Raw genomic sequence first — 21,697 nt, 5'->3', positions numbered from 1 at the left:
TTTTGCGCTAAAAATCTAATCAGGCCGAGAACTTCTGGCAGCGCTACTCCCCACCAAGTCTCGTCGCTGTATGGCCCAATACGGATCTCCAGATAATCTGTTTACAAGATATTTTGCTTGATACGCATAAATTGTGCAAATTAGGTATTTAAGTACATGTCGAGACTCTCGGCTCATGCTACCCTACCAAGTTTCATCATCATAACACTTACGGTTATCAAGATAAGGTGTTCACAAGCTTTTCCGAACACACACAGACACATACCCCACACCCCACCTACCTTAGGTTAAAAATGTAAACACCAAAAGCAAAGTATTTTTCTCATTTTGTCTTCAGCGTTACCTCTTACAATAACGTTAATCATTACCTTCGTGATTTGTAAGTTTTTCATGTTGATTTTTCAGTGGTTACTGTGTATGGTAGTACAGACGAGAATGCTAATATTGGTACGGGTTCTGCAACAGAAGGTTTGGATTTCCTGCTTCCAAATACACTACCACACTCAGTCACTTTCGAAGTTGGGTCAAATACAGCTGAATTAGTGATTCAACTGGTAAACGATAAGTATCTTGAACTCGATGAAAGCTTTTGCGTTGAAATCGTGGGTTCAGATAGCACCATCAACGAAGGAAGAAAGAAGACGACCGTGACCATTCTTAATGATGATGGTACGTCAAAAGCCCCTGCTTCCATATAGATGAATATTATGAAAGTAACAGTATGTAGCGCTATGTGTTTAGGGTATTGCTACATTAGTGGAACCAATGTTTTTGGCATCCTTTAAGGGATCTGGAAAGAGGGTTTTGAGCGCTTCGACAGTATTTTCTTGTGGGACATGAGAGCACATCAGACACATCGAATTGTATTCTGAATACGAAGAATGTCTTTCTGATATCAAATAATTTTCATTTTTTTAAATTCACGATATAATACAAATTTTATGACAAATTATTAAAATTTGATTTTTTTTTTCACATTTTTGATATATAACAGTCCTCGAAGCAAATTTTATAAATCTAATGATATATTCTTAAAGTGTATGTAGCTGGGAGGAAAAGCCGACGATCAATTGAAAATTTTGACCTTTCATATTGAAGATATGAATTTTTTCCCAAACAGACCTAATTTTTTGGGTGTTTTGGGGAAAAAATCCATATCTTCAATACGAAAGGTCAAAATTTTCAATTGATCGTCGGCTTTTTATCTCACCTACATACACATGTACAAGTATAAATCATCAGATTTATAAAGTTAACTTCGAGTACTGTTAAATATCATAAATATCAATTTTTAATCATTTGCCATAAAATGTGTACTACATTGCGAATTTCAGAAGGACATTCTTCGTATTCAGAATGCAATATGATATGTCTGATGTGCTCTAATGTCCCACACTAAATACTGTCCAAACGTTCATACCCGATCCCTTAATACACCTGAAAAAACTAGAATTGGTTCCATTTTTCTATAATGTCCCCTACGCTTCACACGAGGGGTCGTTGCCAGCTTTCTTGGTCGGGGGGGGGTTTAAAAATTCGGGGGCAAAGACAAACACATTTTGCTAATTGCATCATTTTGACCCGGTAATATCGCTGGGATATATACTTCATTATACTTTGTAATGTATCTCAACTTGTTCGTCTTCTCGCTAGGTAAAAAAAAATCAGTTCTCATATTGCTCTACGGTGCTTAGTTCAGGGGTTATAACATCGAATAGGTGATATTGTGAAAATTTTCATATCAAATTTTAAGAATTTCATCCTAACTGGTCTAAAATTACTCCCCTTAACATAAAAAATCTCAAACATATACTGAATTCACAATTTTAGTGCAACTTGTATTGCCATGCCCCTCTTCAGGGTTAATGCAGCCAATAGAAATATGTACATGCATAACGTTTGACCTATGATTTCATCCGATTCCGAGGTTATACATTTCTCAAACAAATTATTTTCCTGTTTCGTTTGCCGAGAGGAGTAAGTTATGAGGACAATTTGGAATCAGTGTTTTTGGACAATTATTTTATTAATTTCCGAACTAAGCACCTTAGTGATAAATGACAATTCGCTTTCTTATTCCTACTAATGAGAGGAACAATTTGAGGCATATTACAACATGATAGAACAAGTCCCCATTATCATTATGACCTTCGACCCTTCGTTGGAAGCATAGGGGCATAGAAAAAAATCTAGCTGTATCATTTTAGGTGTAAGAATACCAAAGTACATTGGTTGCTCTAATGTAGCAAGATAAAATGCTAACTCAAATATCACTACACAATGCCATGTACTAAAGACCTCACAAAAAGTAACGCATCCATTACAAACACGTCCATGGCTTCAGAACTATTAAGCGTATTCACGATATTTTAAGTTAAAGACAGGTGGTTTATGTACACGCATTTTGAAACCCCATCCGTCCAGTTTCGTAGTATTCAAGTTCGGTTATATTTAAAAATGCACTTTTATAATACGCACGTGACCCATGGGCACGACGTACCAAGACCAGCAAGCGTGACCAAATCATCATACATTGACCACTATACAGAAAGGAACTCTGTAGATGAATATCATCACATTTACGTATTAATTGAATTGCAAATTTATTACACATTTTACAATTCCTAGTTTGTAATATGTTGTCAAAAACAACATTTTGAAAGTATTTGACGACAGAAAAAAAAAATCAATGACGGAAACGTTTACAGTATAATCACAAAGTTGAACAAAATAGGCATTTTTGCTGCACAGCAGTCTCATGTTGCTCCGCCTTTGCATTCAAATGTATAGGAAGACCGCTCGCTGTGTAGAAGGTCGCTGTTATGCGGATTTCTTTCTATTTGAAAATTAAGTGTTTCACCAGTATCCCTCGGAATTCGAGCACTGTTAGTTTATTCTCTGCTGTGATTCTTGTGTTCAGGCCGAAATGGTGCAAAGATGAGCGTTTATTATAATAAACCATATTTATATAAATTATTCACATTTTTAGTAATTACATAAATTATGTAATAATTTTCCACACCGTTGTTGTAAATTCTAAATGAATCCTGACAAATCAGACATCGTTCGTGTTACCCCCAAAGAAATAACAACCAACTATGTACAGGTGTCAAGAACAGGTGTATAGTTTCTGTTCAGTTCACGAAATGTGTATGATTTTTGGATATGTGTGTATCCGGGGTGTGTATACTGTAATTATTCGCTACTGTTTCTTAACATTTGACATGTTTAATATAAGGAACTTTCATGAATACGCGTTCACCTGCACGGAGCCATGGTGATTTTGGGCTGTCATTTTCATAGGAATGGCCCATGAATTATTATATACTGGTGTGTCATTGTTTTTACACCAAAACCATGGGGTACGTAATGCGCGCTCATTCTTTGCATGAACTGTAAGGGAAACAAATTAATATATTAACACAACACAAAAAGAAAGTCCTCACTCATGTAACCCATCATAAATGTAAACCTGCTTATGTTGGGACGATTTGATTGACACAGTCGTGTGCACCATCTAATTTGCTTCCACATTTGCTACCAAAACCTCTAAATTGGCAAAGATTAATACCCGTTAGCTCCCGTATATAAAATTGGGTGCATTTGTAAAATTTGCAAATTAAAAAAGGAGCACGCAGAGCTGCAGAGGTGAAATGCACAGCGAGACCAATGATATAGCCCGAAACAACCGCTATCATATCGATCGCGTCATGCCTAAGTATTCATCAGTAAAGCATTGTAGCAATATTATTCATGCGTTTTAAATTATCAATCGGGTCCTTGGGATAGTCGACATGGGCTGTTCGCGGGCAAGTGAGCTTGGCCATGCATACATTTTCAACTGCGTGATCATTATGATTCGCAACTTTTGAAAATACACTAAATTTCATATACTGGTAGCATTCGTTGTCAATTTAGAGCTTTTGGTAGCAAATGCGGTATCAAATTGAAGCTAACAAGATGCTGCACACGATTGTGTCAATCAAAGTGTCCATAGCATTTGTAGATTTAGATTTATGATGGGTTATAAGTAAGGAGTTTCTTTTTGTGTTGTGTTTATCACATTTGTTTTAAAGATACGAGGTCACCCGACTCGTGATAGGGGATCGGGATAGGGGAAAATAAACAAATTAAATCTGCACTGAGGTATTCACGAGGCCGGATTTACCATTGGGTCAGGTGGGCCCCAAAAATTACGGGGCCTCAAATTCCTGCCTGTGCATTTTTTAGCCCATGTTTTGGGCCAAAATATGGTAACTAGGGTTACTAACTGGCCCTTCAAATAGCAGAATTCACCTTAGTTCTGGGCTAAAATAGTCTGAATGCTGCAGCCGCACTGGCCCTTCAAATATCAAAATTCATCTTCATCATAGTAAAATCGGAACAAATTATGCCCTCTAAATTTAAGTTCCGCCACCATGTTCGATCTTAAACGGAAACCAGTGCTTGGTCACTTGAGTGTACACGACTTCCTCCCGGTGAGTTTGGGGCATCCAAATTTTGGCCTAGGACCCCAAAATGCAGCCCTGCGCTCTTCCGAAGAAAATGACAATTCCTTTAATTAATCTTGTGAGTAGATCTACATTTTAACAGTCATTTATTATAACCCTTTTCATTTTGCAGCTTATTATGCAATACAACAAGTGAAGCGAACAGTACTGGAGTCAGTGAATAAATTCCACGTTGTTGTGTTGAAAGGTCCTATGGTTGTTAATGGCGTTACTATTGAGCCAAACCTTGACTATACCACGGATATTCGTAAGTTGCAGCATTTATCACTGTTATGTTTCGTGTAAACATTACATAACAAGTGCCTTAAGGGATCTAAAATGAGCGTTTATTGCGTTTCGACAGTATTTTTGTGGGACATGAGAGCACCTCAGACCTATCGAATTGCATTCTGAATACGAAGCATGTCTTTCTGATATCAAATAATTTTCATTTTTTGAAAATCACAATATAATACAAATTTTATGACAAATTATAAAAATTTGATATTTTTCAAATTTTTGATATATAACAGTCCTCGAAGTACATTATATAAATCTAATGACATATTCTTAAAGTGTATGTAGCAGGGAGGAAAAGCCGACGGTCAATTGAAAATTTTGACCTTTCATATTGAAGATATAGATTTTTTTTTTTTTTTTTCCTAATTTTTTTTGGTGTTTTGGGAAAAAATCCATATCTTCAATACGAAAGGTCAAAATTTTCAATTGATCGTCGGCTTTTCATCCCACCTACATACACTTTAAGTATAAATCATCAGATTTATAAAGTTTACTTCAAGTACTGTTAAATATCAAAAATATCAATTTTTATTTGCCATAATAATGAATGACAGAATGACATTCTTCGTATTCAGAATGCAATTCGATATGTCTGATGTGCTCTAATGTCCCACAATAAATACTGTCCAAACGTTCATACCCCAGCCCTTAAAGAAAACATTAATTTTATGCTTCGTGGGATGATTTATCTTCTGTTTATCAAATGTACATCCGGCCTATCATGGAATATGCCAGCCCTCTATGGCATACTAGTATCTCCAAGGCACAATCTGAGCAGATGGAGCTCGTCCAGAAGCGGACGTGTCGTATCATCCTGGGCCAGAGCTACACATCTTATCGGGCTGCTTTGGAGAAACTAGGTTTGGTTTCCTTATGTGAGAGGAGAGATCAGCTGTTGGTGCGATTTGGCCAAGGTTTGCAAGCGTCTGCTAAACATTCTCAAATGCTGCCTAAATCCAAAGGTGATCGGCACGGTAGGAATCCTAGGAATGCCCAGCAGATTGATCCTCCTCGCTGTAAGCGAACCAGGTACATGCAATCTACCATTCCTCAAGTTGTTCAGCGTCTTAAGGCGATATAATACCCCGATTTTCATCAGTACCCCTCTTCTTTTTTTTCTTGCAAATTTATTAAGTACATATATATGTTTATCACCTCATGTCCTGAACTTATAAAATATATCTACATATAAAGTGAATTTCAACAATTTTAGTAAGTCATTTTAGCCCTATATATTTTTTGTTTACTGTAACCTAGTAACTCAGATCTGTGTTTCATAACAAACCATAATTTATTCTTTTGAAAATGTTCAAGTAGGGTACATGAATAGAATACATTAAATCCTTTGTTATACTCTCTATAGAAAATCTATAGTGGTGCATGCAAAATACCTACCATGATATAACACTGAATAAATTAAATAAACACTTATACAATGGATGCATAGTCATTAGTTGTTAGGAGAAGAAAAGGCTATTAGGTCACCGTATGTCAGGTTATAGGTCAATTGGTTCAGGTCAAATTTAAGCATCAATTTTGAATACACATGTGAGAGTCTGTGATATCATATGAGGCATAATTTTGATATTCTGTCTTTAACTGGATATATATCGAGAAGTGCATGGTGGATATACTAATATACCTTGGGATGTAAATGGTGAGTACAATTTAGAATGCCTAGTTGAGACGGATTTCACAAATAAATATAAAATAGTTACCAAAATCACAAAACTACCCAATATGGTTGTATAGGTGACAAGAAATACAATTTTTTTCATCATTGTTGTAGTATGGTTGTTGTAACCTGTTACCTATGGCTTAATTAAGTTTCAGTGCAATAATGTTGCAAGTTAAAAATGCAAAATATAGCTCAACATTGAAAATAGAAGAATTTTAACCAGTTCCTTTTTTATAGTTGTGGAGCACCAAGTTCATGAAGTCATAAAAGAAATCAGGAACCACTTATTCCCATTTTACATATCAACTTTATTTCCCTAATGTGTTAGCAACACATATCCAAAATTTTAACGAAATCCGTTGATAGTAAGCTTTCCAAAATGAAGTGAATTTAAATCATCAGTGATGTACCTCCTTTTGGCTTCTATCTGTAAAAGCATGTAAGCTACATTGATACCGATACCACCAATAAAACGAGAAGATTTGTCCCTTCATTTTGCATACCACTTTGTCCAATTTTTTTTGTAATTTCTTCACAAAATGCAAAAAATGCAAAAAAATCAATGGGTGTAGTACCCCTTAATAATCTGTGATTTCTTTTTTGCCTTTGAATGTTATGCTATTGTATGCATTTTGTTGTTGCTTTGTCTGTTGTTTTTATACATATTTTTAATTGTTACCCAGGCGTATCAGGTCTGTGACCTGCTTTCTGGATTGTTTTATACCTTAATAAATAAATAAATAAATAAATAAATTTATTTCTTTTTTCAGCCAAATTGATGGTAATATTTTATTTAGACAAAGAGTGCCAGTAGTGCCTTGCGTAGCATACCCGCGCCGGCTGTTCATTCTTTCGGTAAAATCTAGTTGCTAAAACAAAGAAACTATATGTTTTTCATACCATTTTGTGCAGTGTTTGAAATATATGGTATCGCATTGCAGAATACGAATTAATCGCGTGCATTGCCATATTAAAGGCATAACATAACTTTAATGTTCACTTCCGTTCAGTTCTGAAAACCAATAGTGACGACAGTAGCACAGCAATAGCAGATGAGGATTTCCAACCATTTAGGGAGACGTTGACGTTTAATGGTGTCACACGAGAGGCCGTCAAGGCATGGGACGTAACTGTCATCGACGATCAGGAGATAGAGGGACCCGAGCAATTCTTTGTGGAGATCTCTAACGCCAATTTACATATTGATCCCGATCGTGATCAAACATGTATTACGATTGAAGATGACGATGGTAAGATGATCGTGTCATTTTTGTTGTTTAGAAAAAAGACTACTATACATCTACGCTGGGTAAAACTCGCACGCAGAACTATACCCGGGGAATAGTTACTTTTGCGGGCATAGTCAAAACTATGCGCACGCTTTTAACCAATCAGATGGCGGGAATCTTTAGATGAGGTATTAGCTGGTATAAATAGGTTAATTACTGGATGATTCAATTGAGCCACACCACTTAAAAAAATTTTTCATTCGATCATCATAGCATATGTAACCAGCTCCAACAAAACCCGGAACAAATCGCCAGGCATGTTTTTGAGTTATAGGTCTTTAATATGACATTCCCAGAAAAAAATCAAATTTTGGAATTTCTTTGTTTCAAGGTATTTGACCTTGGGACTGAATGGACTTTCATATCCTTGAAAGTAATTATTAAAAAGAGGTTTATTCAGGCGTAGATTTCTTTTTGACATTGGAGGGGATGGGGTTGGAAAAAAATGCGAGTGAAGCACGGGAAAATTTTGCTATTTTGAAGCTAAACTATGGTGCAAAATAATGGAATGAATGCGCGCGAACGAAAATTTGCACTTGGGGGCTAAAATGTCCAAATATGAGGTTAAATTTGGCCAGAAACCCATATATCAGGCGTCAACATTGGGGGATGATTATATGGACCATTCCCCCTGGCAAATTTTTTGGGGGATTTATCCACCCACCCCCACCCCCGGGGATCTACGCCTATGGGGTATTTAATCAATATTATTGACAGTTGAACTATTCTTATTCAATCCTGTGTACTAAGAATAGCAATTTGGATAAAATATCAACGTATCATTTACAAAATTATCCGTATCTTGAAATGTATTGATGCTATGTATATAATTTTGGTATCATTGTCCCGTCCCGTGCTTACATTTTTGTGACTCGTTCCTGGTTTTGTCAGAACAGGTCGCATATAATCACCCATAATGGAGACGAACGTCAATATCGTCCCTATTTTTCCGTCCCCTTCCCTGTCCCTCTCCTTTCCCTTCTTTTCTCCCTCTCCTCCCTTTTCTTTCTTTGTCCCTCTCCTTCCCCTTCATTCTCTCTTTTCTCCCCTTCTTCTCGTCCACATTTTTCGCTTCTCCGTCCCCATTCTAGTCCGGGGGACAGTCTGCCCCACCCGCTGGGTAAGCTACTGCTCGCCATAATGTAAGTATCTTTTTCTCATGGGCTATGATAAAAAAACACATCCTATTATGATATAAAGTTGGATTGTTATAACCTAATGCACAAATCTATTTGTGCATTAGGTGAGTTGTGCAATTACGTCTTGTCCACTATTTTCAATAAATTTTGTATTGGTGAACAAAAACATCCAATTTTATCATTCTTATATTTCAGAATCTTGCACTATATTATTTTCCCAATTTTTCTTGAGCCGTTCGTTTTCGTAAGCTGCGAACGAATTACCGAATGGGTACAACTTGCTAGACTTGAGTCCAGTCCTCGTTTTATACGGAGTTTAGGGTTTAGGGTTGGGGTAGGCAGTCTTGTAATAAGACCACTTGAGTTGCACCCTATTTGGTAATCGTTGCTAATTAAATTATGAGGGTTGAAAATATGCGGTAATGTTTATAATGAAAGGCAAGAAAATGTCTGGCTTAAGCTACCAAATGCAGAGTGTAAAGCCTGCAAGAACCCAGCCTAAGATGCCAAGGCAAGTGTGCAGTTGGGCCGACAAAATCTGCCGATTTCATAAGCTTATCAAAAACCCTACCGTGTCTGTGCTAACATCACCCCTTGCAGAGTCTTCAAGTTGTCATAATTATATTACGGAAAGTGATATTTAGCACGTATAAAGTCCTCAGTTGTGGTCAGAAAATGAGATAAATTTTCGATCTCAGAGAGAGTCCCTAGAATTCTGCAAAGTGTTTCTTTGTCGAATCCCTCAAAGACACTTTCTATTCTTTTTCTGTAAGATGATATGCTCTAAATATAGCCACTGGCACTGCTCCTATTGTACTTTTTTGTGTATTTGCGCCGTCTTTCGCTTTAAAAATAAATCCTCAAATTCATCTTCTCTGATAGACCGCTGTTGCGGCCGCCATGATGACATCGAACGTCTGCTTCCGGATTGATAGTCTCAATTCCGCTTTTGCTGGTGGTCTCAGCCAGTGCATTTGTGTTCGATATAGATTGCATACGAGCTTTCTATTTGCAATACGTTATGGACGATTTTAACAATCCCGGGGATTAGTGTCCTAATGTGTGCTAAAATTGGATGCAAAATGCGTCCAATGTGCTATTTTTGTGGCGTTTTTTAAAACGCCAATATGCTATTTTTGCAATATGCAAAATGCGTTCAATATGCTATTTTTGTGACGTTTTTTATGCTTAAATATGCTTAAATATGCTATTTATGTGGCGTTTAAAAACTGTGTAGAGAGGTATAGGAAGAGATTCTGAAAACATAATAAAGTTTTCTATTGGGCATAACATTGCAATCATGTGTTGTTCTTTAATATCATTTATAAGCTTATCCTCGGTACTTTGAACATTCGAAAAAAATGGCAGTTTTATTCAAAAATCATTTACAAAAATAAGCGTATTCCGCATTCGCTTTTAAAACTGCCAAGGTGTTTGAGACATAGCAATGTTTTTTTTAATAATATTATGAGGTTATTGATAATATGCGAAGTCAAAACCCACAAAGGAATAGAACCTGATAGAAAGTAGAGTAGCCATCTAATTTGACACATGCATATGACATATTATGTCCAATACTGGAACCTATACTAGACTGCTGCCCTCATTCGTCAACACAGTACATGCGCAGTGTAGACGACTGCTGGAATAAGTCAGGGAACCTCTATTATTATTGGGAATTGCCTGTTACACATGATCGCACACAAGGTCGTAGGCAATTGGTCGGACCTCATCTGCCCAGAACATATTGACCCAGGTCAGCATACCGCCATATCCTTCCCGACATGCTTAGTAGCCAAGTCCGTAGAAGAGTGGATCCACACACTATGTACACAAATATACATTTGGCCACATTTTATTATACGATTAATACGAATTTATTAAACATGGTAACAAATATTCTCTAGCAAATCGGTTATAGATGGAACTGGTAGGCATATTATAAATTCGGGATATTAAATATCTTCCTGACCAGCCAGATCTGCGCATGGTCAAAGACGAGTATCAGACCGACGCAAACCAGGGAACGTCTATTATTATCGGGAATTGCCTGTTACACATGATCGCACACAAGGTCGTAGGCAATTGGTCGGACCTCATCTGCTCAGATCATATTGACCCAGGTCAGCATACCGCCATATCGTTCCCGACATGCTTAGTAGCCAAGTCCGTAGAAGAGTGGATCCACACACTATGTACACAAATATACATTTGGCACATTTTATTATACGATTAATACGAATTTATTAAACATGGTAACAAATATTCTCTAGCGAATCGGTTATAGATGGAACTGGTAGGCATATTATAAATTCGGGGTATTAAATGTCTTCCTGACCAGCCAGATCTGCGCATGGTCAAAGACGAGTATCAGACCGACGCAAACTGGCTTAGTCTCCACTGAGCCAGTTTGGTTCCGCCCCTCCAGAGGGAGCGTAACCTGTGTAGGAGACTCGGTCGGACCTGGTCGGACCTCATCTCTCCCCATCAATTGTGTCCTATAATCCCCGACATTGCCCTTATGAAGTCACATCGCCCTGCGCAAACTGGCTTAGTCTCCACATCAGCCAGTTTGGTTCCGTCCCTCCACAGGGAGCGTAACCTGTGTAGGAGACTCGGTCGGACCTGGTCGGACCTCATCTCTCCCCATCGATTGTGTCCTATAATCCCCGACATTGCCCTTATGAAGTCACATCGCCCTGAATAAGTCTAAACCTATATTTTTGTTTTTGACACGACGTTTGTTCCAAATACCACTGGACATTATCAGGTGACAAGATAAGATGGATTGGTCGCGTTAAACCCAAATGCCAGATGACCCACCATGAAACAGTATACCTTCGAATCAAAAAAATATAGTGTGTGCTTTCGCTCAAATTACGCTGCCCCGTGGACAAATATTGGACATTTGTATCGTAGGAAAAAAAGGTTAAACTAGACATTGTGCTCACAGAGCACGGCCCTTAGCCAGAAAGCTATTGAAAACTATTTCAAAAGGGTCCATTTATGTCCATTTTTCACTGGGACTTAGTGCAAAGGAGCCTCAAAAAAGCCCTTCTACTATAGGCCTATAGAAAATAATAAATGATTTCTGCATGCAAGGAACTGTAGAATGTCAAGTAGTCTTTAAAGGAGCTAGAGCCAATTATGTCAAGGTTAACAGAAGAAAGAAAGAACTAGATATATTGCATCCTCAGAAGGCTGCGAAGTCCAGCCGTGACCTTGAAGTGACCTCTTATGACCTTGATAAGATTTTGAACACAATTGCCTTTTCGTGAAAAATATTGGCATTACGTTTGATAACAATCTATCTAATAAAATAATTTGACCTTTGATGACCTTGAAATGACCTCCATTTTGTTTTAAATCATATCAATATTACATATTCTAATTTAGATTTAAATTGGACGAATTTTGGAATTTGACCCATTGGTTGACCTCTGGTGACCTTGAAATGACCTCCATCATGTTTTGAATCCTACCGTAATTGCATATACTAATTTTTATTCGAATTGGACAAATTTTAGAATTTAAGCCCTTTTGACCCCAAAACAGATCCCTCCCCATGTTCAAGCCAAATCTGATTATAACCCTATATGTACCCAATGTTATAGTCATTTTGGCATTATTCTGATGATCAGAGCACTTAATACGCAGCAAATAGTAAATTTTAAGGTAATTTTCAGTAATCTAATCTATTTGACCCCTTCATGACCTTGAAATCCAAATCTGTGTTTACCCCATAGACACCAGCTAATGTCAGTGCATCAATCTCATCTCTGTACTATGTAATCTGTAGGAAAAGAAGCATTTTGAAAGTATTTGGTTATGTGCAGAAAAAATCCCCTTAATGACCTTTGACCCCAAATCTGTGTTTACCCTATAGACCCCAACTATAGTCGATGCCGATGACCAAGTCTCATTACGCTACATGTAATCTGTAAAAGAAGAAGCATTTTTGGTAAAAATCTCATTTTTAGCCAAAATTACTCATGCGTGACATTTGACCCCAAATGGGTCATGTCAAATGTAAAGGCTGGGGTAGTGGAGCCTTTGCCCAAGTTTGATATAAAATTGGATCGGTTGAGCCCATTTATTGGTCGAGCTATGAGTTTTAAAATATTGGACGAGAAGCAGTCGAGTCCAATATTTTACAACTCATAGCGAGACCAATAAATATTGGGTGTAAGCATCCAATTTTATCATTATTATGTTTTGGATCCAATATTATCACAACTTGGATCCATCAAAACATAATAATGATTATAATCGGTCAAATAATTAGGGAGCTAGAGCCAATTATGTCAAATGTTAACAAAAAGAAAGAAAGAAGAAGAAGAAACCGCTGAAAAACAGAAGTCCAGCCGCCGCTCGGCTGGACTAAAGAAAGAACTAGACTTAGCTGTGGTCTAAGACCACGAACACAGGCGTGTTGTGACCCCTTAATGATATTTGACCCCAAAATCTACGAAAACCCCACAGGCATTGCCTTATGTCAATGCATGTGTGCACATAGTATCACTCTTCCATGTTATTTGTGACAGAAGGGACATTTTGAATGTTTTTTGACTTGGACCGGAAGTGATCGCTTAATGGACTTTGACCCCAAATAAAAAAATATCACATATACATTAGGTAAACATAATTTATGTGTGCACATACCGTCACTCTCCTATGTTTTTCTTAGCTAATAACATTTTTTGCAGAATTTGATTTTATACCGGAAGTGACCCCTTAATGACCTTTGACCTCAAATTTGTGTATGATTCATAGAGACTGGGTAATAGCAATGCATGTGTGCAAGTTGTGTCACCGCCCTATGTAATTTGTGGGAGAAGTAGCATTTTGAAGGTATTTCGTTTTATACCGGAAGTGACCCATTAATGACCTTTGATCCCAAATAAAAAAATACCACATCTATATTAGGTTAACATAATTAATGTGTGCACATACCGTCACTCTCCTATGTTTTTCTTAGCTTATAAAAAATTTTGAAGGAATTTGGTATTATACCGGAAGTGACCCCTTAATGACCTTTGACCTCAAATCTGTGTATGATTTATTGACACTGGGTAATAGCAATGCATGTGTGCAAGTGGCGTTACTGTCCTACAAAATTTGTGGGAGAAGTAGCATTGTGAAATGAAATCACGTTTTTGACACCTGTGACCCCTACTTGACCTTTGGCCCCACGAATTTCATGTGACATGTAGGGGCATGGTCATTGATGATTGTAAACAAGTTAGGTCAAAATCGGTGTAGGCATGTCAGTGCTAGAGCAAATGTAAAGGTCGACAGAAGAAAGAAGAAGAAGATCCTGTAAGAAAAAAGACACAGCCGTGACTAACGTCACGGCTGTGTAAAGAAACTAGATATATTGCATCCTCAGAAGGCTGCGAAGTCCAGTCGTGACCTTTAAGTGACCTTTTATGACCTTGAAAAGATTTGGAACACAATTGCCTTTTCGTAAAAAATGTTGGCATTACGTTTGATAACAATCTACCTAATAAAATAATTTGACCTTTGTTGACCTCTGATGACCTTGGATTGACCTCCATTTTGTTTTAAATCATATGACTTACTTGACTTAAAGCCGTCCTCCTGAGGTAGGTCTCGGAGATGGCTTCCCAACTAGTTTGAGTCTCCACAGCTGTCTGTTGGTGGCCAGATGTCCTGCCGCTGCAATTGATGATATTCCTGTCTCTGAACAGAAGTGCTTGATATCCTCGAGCCACTTTTTCCCCGGTCTTCCTCTGGGTCTGTTGCCTTCTATGTGACCTTCGAGCAGGATTTTTGGATAACGGATGTTGTTCATTTTTTCACATGACCAAAATATTTGAGTTTTTTGGTCATGATAGTTGTAGTCAGTTCTTTGTAGTAATGTAGCCGCTCCCTGATGCTAGTATTTCGGATTCTGTCTCTACGTGTGACTCCTAATATTTTCCTCAAGCACGCCATTTCAAATACTTGCAGTCTCTGTTCATCTGATTTCTTGAGTGTCCAGGTTTCGGCACTATATGTGATGATGGATAGGACCAGTACTCGGTATAATTCAAGTTTGGTTGAATTTTGATGTCTCTCGACTTCCAAATGGGGTTCAGCTTCTGCATGGATCCCATAGCAAGACCAATCCTACGTTTGATATCGTTTTCATTGCTGGGGTTTCTGATATTACCCTCCCAGGTATACGAAATCCTCCACCTGCTTGAGGGTTCCCCGCCAATCAGAATATCAAGTTGCACTTTTTCTCTGTTGATGACCTGGACTTCAGTTTTGCTGATATTAATAGTAAGTCCAAACTTCTTGCTGAAAGTATCAACTCTTGTAACCAGAAACTGTAGGTCTTCTTTTGTTTCAGCCAGGAGGACAATATCGTCTGCGAAGCGGAGGTTGTTGATGTACTGCCCTTGCACTTTTGCACCTATCTGTTTGTCTTGGATAGCCAACCTTAACACTAGTTCCAGCAGAATGTTGAAAAGTTGTGGAGACAGTATGCATCCTTGACGAACTCCTGTCCTAGTGGTAAACCAAGGTGTAAGCTCTCCATTGACTCTTACAGTGCTTTGAGATGTTCCATAGAGTGCTCTTAGAAGATCAACAGTCTTTGACGGGTAGCCCAGGTGTCGCATGGCTTGCCACAGACCCTCTTGCCATACAGTATCGAAGGCCTTCTGGTAGTCTATATAGCAGCAGTACAATGGTTTCCGTTTTTCGTTATACTTTTCAGCCAGTTGTCTTAGGGTGAAGAGTTGGTCTATGGTGCTCCTTCCCGGTCGGAAGCCTGCTTGGGATTCTGTTCGGGTTTGCATTCTTTTATGGAGTATGCTACAGAATACTTTTCCTGCAAGGCTAAGGAGGCTGATCCCCTGTAATTGGAGCAGTCTAACTTGTCCTTTTTCTTATAAATTGGAACAATAACAGCTCTTCCCCAGTCATCTGGAATTTCACCTGTGTCCCATATTCTGTTGCACAGTTTGTGTATGATCCTGACACCTGGTTCTCCTGTAGCTTTCAGTTCCTCTGCTGAGATCCCATCAAAACCAGGGGATTTGCCTGTTTTGAGATGGCTGATGGCTGCTCGAACTTCGTCTATCAGGATGTTTGCTTCCTCCCCTTCTTCAGGAATGGTTGGAATTGTTTGGAGGATGGAGGTGTCATCAGGACTGTCTTTATTGAATAATTCTTCAAAACTTTCTTTCCATCTATCCTTGACTTCCTTGTCTTCAGTTAGCACTTTGCCATTTTTGTCTTTGACACTTGACATTGATGTTGGGCGAGTCCCTGTGATTGTTTTTATGGTGGCATAGATCTGCTTGGTTTTCTTTGCTTCATGCGCATCATCCACTTCTTTGCACAGGTCACGCAGCCAGTTGTCTTTACACTCTTTCGACTTCCGTTTTATTTCCCTATTTAGAAAGTTGTACTTGGGTTTCAGAGTAGGGTCCTCCAAGCGCTGCAGTTTCACTTTACTTCTCTGTCTGCTTAACTCTAGGACCTCAGTACTTATCCACGGCTTCTGTTGTTGTGGTTTTTTCTTTCCAAGAAGTTTATCAGAAGTTTCATTGATTGTATTTCTGATGTCATTCCATAGGTCTTCAATCCCGACATCAGTATCTGGGATGTTTAATAGGGGTTTGAATCTACCACCTATTGTCACTTCATATGACTCTCTAGTCTCTTCTGATTTGAGTTTTGTAACCTCGTAGCGAGGAAGTCTGTTTGCCTTTGGTTTCACTTTCAGCTTGAGTTTCAGATCAGCAAGGACCATCTGATGGTCTGATCCAATATCGGCGCTAGGGTAGCTCCGTGAGTTAGATATGCTGCTATTCCATTTTTGTTGAATAAGAATGAAGTCAATTTTGTTTCTTGTTGTACCATCTGGGGATTCCCAGGTCCACTCACGGCTAAACTTTGATTGTTTGAATTTGGTGTTTGATATGCAGAGGTTGTTGGTGGCGCAAAAGTTTAGGAGTTTTTCTCCTCTTTGATTTCTTTCACCACAGCCAAATTTTCCAAGTATACCATTCCATGGTTCCCAATCCTTGCCTACTTTGGAATTGAAGTCTCCCATCACTATCAACATGTCTTGGGATGGGGCTTCATTTATAGTTCGTTGTAGATCTTCATAGAACTCATCCATTTCTTCTTCAGTGTTGCTGGTATTTGGAGCATAGACCTGGATAATTGTTGCTGCTCCTACTTGGGTGCGCAGCCTTGCTGAGATTATTCTCTGAGATATTGGATTATATCCTAAAGAAATTGGAGTCCATCTTGTTTGAATTCTCCTTGTATTGTGAAATGGGTTTCGGCGATACCCATCACTTCCCAGTCATAATTATCAAGTTCACTTATAAGCAATTCTAGGTTGCCAGTTTGATGCAGTGTTCGCACATTCCATGTGCCAATCCCAATTGATTGCTTTGCATTTAAAAAAGCCCTCTTTCCTTCAGGGTTATCAGCAGCAGCCCGTCGAATTGGGGATCGGTATGGTGTTCCCCCTGATGAAGGAAGATCATCATCCCTTCCAATACGCTTTGAGGTTGATGCGTCATCATGCTCTTGGCTTTCCAGGCCCTGGGGAAATTGTGACTGGTTAATATCAGGGGCTTTAACCCTGGTGCTGTAAATTCGACTCATCATGTTGTTGGGTTTAGTGGTCTTTTTATACCAAAGCGGGGCGAAGGACCTTGACTTCTCTCCCTGCAGGTCACTACCAGATGGAAATCAGTAGGTTGATGTAAACTCCTCTTTGTTGCTCAATTATACTAGACACTGAGACTCAATATGCCTAGCCACCCTGGTCTGTCCGTCCCCATTGAATTAAATCAAAGGGTTAACAACCCCTGCCACTTGAAGGTAGACCAGGACGCTTACCCGTTATCTCACAAGTCGGTTGTCCACCTAACTCTACGTGCTATACTACGTGCTGATACTACTCTATCTACACTAGCACTCGTTACCGGGGACGTCTCCTCCTTGTATGATCCATCACACAAGTGTATTAGGATAAGTATGGTCCATCATACACAAGTGAGGTAAGAGACTACAGGTTTAGGGAGGGTCATTAAATCATATCAATATTACATATTCTAATTTAGAATTAAATTGGACGAATTTTGGCATTTGACCCATTTTGACCTTTGGTTGACCTCTGGTGACCTTGAAATGACCTCCATCATATTTTGAATCATATCGTGATCACATATATTAATTTCATTCGAATTGGACAAGTTTCAGAATTTTGCCCCTTTTGACCCCAAAACAACCCCCTCCCCATGTTCAAGCCAAATCCGATTATAACCCTATATGAACCCAATGCTATAGTCATTTTGGCATTATTCTGATGATAACAGCACTTAATATGCAGGAAAAAGTGAACTTTAAGGTGATTTTCAGTAATCAACCCTATTTTACCCCTTCATGACCTTTAACTCAAAATTCGTGTTTACCCTATAGACACCAGCTAATGTCAGTGCATATGTGGCAATCTCATACCTGTACTATGTAATCTGTAGGAAAAGAAGCATTTTGAAGTTATTTGGTTATGAGCCGGAAATACCCCCTTAATGACCTTTGACCCCAAATCTGTGTTTACCCCATAGACCCCAACTATAGCAGATGCTGATGACTAAGTTTCATTACTCTATCATGTAATCTGTAGAAGTATTTTGGGTAAAAATCACGTTTTTGGCCAAAATAACTCATGCGTGACGTTTGACCCCAAATGGGTCATGTCAAATGTAAAGGCTGGGTAGTAGAGCTTTTGTCCAAGTTTAGTTATAATCGGTCAAATAATAAAGGAGCTAGAGCCAATTATGTCAAATGTTGACAGAAGAAAGAAACAGAAACCGCTGAAATGCAAGAGTCCAGCCGTTGCTCGGCTGGATTAAAGAAGAAACTAGATATATTGCATCCTCAGAAGGCTGCGAAGTCCAGCCGTGACCTTGAAGTGACCTTCTATGATTTGGAACACAATTGCCTTTTCATAAAAAATGTTGGCATTACGTTTGATAACAATCTACCTAATAAAATAATTTGACCTTTGTTGACCTCTGATGACCTTGAAATGACCTCCATTTTGTTTTAAATCATATCAATACTACATATTCTAATTTAGATTTAAATTGGACGAATTTTGGAATTTGACCCATTTTGACCTTTGGTTGACCTCTGGTGACCTTGAAATGACCTCCATCATATTTTGAATCCTACCATGATTACATATACTAATTTTCATTTGAATTGGGCAAATTTCAAAATTTTACCCCTTTTGACCCCAAAACAGACCCCTCCCCATGTTCAAGCCAAATCTGATTATAACCACACATGCACCCAATCCTATAGTCATTTTGGCATTATTCTGATGATCACAGCACTTAATATGCAGGAAAAAGTGAACTTTAAGGTGATTTTCAGTAATCTACCCTATTTTACCCCTTCATGACCTTGAACTCAAAATCCGTGTTTACCCTATAGACACCAGCTAATGTCAGTGCATATGTGTCAATCTCATCTCTGTACTATGTAATCTGTAGGAAAGGAAGCATTTTGAAAGTATTTGGTTATGTGCAGAAAAAATCCCCTTAATGACCTTTGACCCCAAATATGTGTTTACCCCATAGACTCCAACTATAGTCGATGCCGATGACCAAGTTTCATTGCGCTACCATGTAATCTGTAAAAGAAGAAGCATTTTTGGTAAAATTCGCATTTTTAGCCAAAATTACTCATGCGTGACATTTGACCCCAAATGGGTCATGTCAAATGTAAAGGCTGGGGTAGTGGAGCCTTTGCCCAAGTTTGGTTAGAATCGGTCAAATAATTAGGGAGCTAGAGCCAATTATGTCAAATGTTGACAGAAAGAAAGAAAGAAGCAGAAACCACTGGGATGCAAGAGTCCAGCCGTTGCTCGGCTGGACTAAGAAGAAGAAAAATCCGCCGCTCGGCTGGACTAAGAATCAGAACCTAAGAGAAACAGACCTTAGCCAAAGGAAAAATGTCATTTGGCTAAGGAAAAATGCCATTTGGCTAAGGAAAAAGAAAAACGGTAAAATGTGATTTTCTTCATGTTTTCACACAATGTATATGAAGCATTCATATAAAGTTTCAAAGATTTAAACGTTCTAATGTAAAGATGGTTCTTTGCCATATTTGCACTTTTCTGACATAGATGATTAGCTATGATTGCTAATGTTTTGGGAATCTGATTAACTAATTGGTTATTGCTTATTTGTTCAATTTTAAGGTGCTATTAGTTGTTCTGTTAATGGCGATATTAGGACATCTGTCGATGAAGATGAAGATTCTGTCACCGTTACGTGTACCAGGAGTGGGGTCAGCGACAGCGATGGTAATGATCAAAGTCTGAATCGTCCGGCTACATACGGTTGGTATTCGTTTAACTCATTAATTTTATTCCTCTGTGGTAAATTCACTTCTTCCTGGGATTTATTTCCTGAGCTTAATATCACAAACAAAGATGCAACCAGCAAGTACAACGGTAAAGTTTTGCATTAAAACTGACAAAAATCATTTCTACGTTTCTTTGAACAAGTTCATTTGGAATGTTAAAATTTCAATTGTGGATATTTTTCATTTTGAACAATTCTCACATTTTTAGTTACGTTTTCACAAGACTGGCAACTCTGATAGAAACAGTCTGATAAAAACAGTCAGATGTGATGAGTTGTCAATCTGATGAAACCACTGGTGTAGTGGTAAAATGTCACTAAAATGTGAGTAAAATCATCATTTTTCATAGGAATTGCTCAAAAGGAACAATATCCACAATATGTACATTTATTTTGTGAAATCAAAAAAATACATCTCAAAAGAATAGATCTTCATGATCTCAATAATATTCGGAGACAATAAATTATGATCTTCGGCAACTATTTTATTTTCACGTAAAAATTTGGTGCTAGTCATTTAAGTATGCTTTTGATATTACTTCAGTCCTCAGAGCGGTGTCTGATTCAGCGAGACAAGTTGAGGACTTCAATCCAATAACGAGAACACTGACGTTTCCAGCCAACGTAGCAACCATTACAGAAACCATCGACAATCTGATTATAGATGACAATGTTCCTGAGGGTGATGAGACTTTCCGTCTTGAGATAGCTGAAGCTGGCAGTGGTCCAGATGCAGCTAGTACTACCTTATATGTAACTATAGTTGATGATGATGGTTAGTATCGCCTCTTGCTATTTTATATCAGAATCACCAAAAATAGATTCACTGGGTTAAATTTAAACAGTATGGTTTGCAAAATTCAACGTTGTGAGAAAAAAAACAATAAATCGATGATCATCTCTGATATAAGGACAACGTTAGGTGTTTCAAACCTTGTAATTATTGCATGGTCGTTGAAAATATTTCCTGATTTTGTTATCTTATCAGCCGAAGGATTTGGTTTTGAAAATAGTGAATACACGGTAGGAGAGTCATGCGGTGAGCTAGATGTGACAATTGTTAGGACAGGTGCGACCGGAGGATTAGGCACCGTACTTCGTAAGTATACATCAAACGTTGTTTATCTACGTCTTTGACTCAATTTTGTTTTTTTAATTCAAATCATAACAGTTTTGTAAACGTGGATATGTAATACCAAGACTTAAAATATTCAAAGGGGTTCAAAGATCAAGAATTGGGCCAAGAGTGTAGGTTTTCTAAATTTAATCCTTAAACAGGTATACATGGTGTAAGAGGGGATGATGAAACTATGTTAATCCTCCTAGTAAACACAAAACGTTTTCGACATCATTCACAAAAGGTTAGAGAAGGTTGCCATAAAACGTTGAA

At 38.2% G+C, this 21,697-nt stretch overlaps 1 protein-coding gene across 2 annotated transcripts in view; it reads left to right on the top strand.

Moving 5' to 3' along the window:
* The window catches only part of LOC140149054 (uncharacterized), a 131,893-nt gene that overhangs the window by 97,440 nt on the left and 12,756 nt on the right, over positions 1-21,697 (top strand). For both annotated transcript variants that reach the window (XM_072171209.1, XM_072171208.1), the window contains exons 14-19: positions 406-669; positions 4,624-4,758; positions 7,479-7,718; positions 20,142-20,282; positions 20,852-21,082; positions 21,296-21,406. In XM_072171209.1, coding sequence (XP_072027310.1) covers positions 406-669; positions 4,624-4,758; positions 7,479-7,718; positions 20,142-20,282; positions 20,852-21,082; positions 21,296-21,406 — 1,122 coding nt within the window. The remainder of the gene's footprint in view (positions 1-405; positions 670-4,623; positions 4,759-7,478; positions 7,719-20,141; positions 20,283-20,851; positions 21,083-21,295; positions 21,407-21,697) is intronic.

This window comes from Amphiura filiformis, chromosome 3, assembly GCF_039555335.1.
Source record: "Amphiura filiformis chromosome 3, Afil_fr2py, whole genome shotgun sequence".
In the NCBI taxonomy this organism is placed as follows: domain Eukaryota; kingdom Metazoa; phylum Echinodermata; class Ophiuroidea; order Amphilepidida; family Amphiuridae; genus Amphiura; species Amphiura filiformis.
This window is presented reverse-complemented; position numbering and strand designations above follow the sequence as displayed.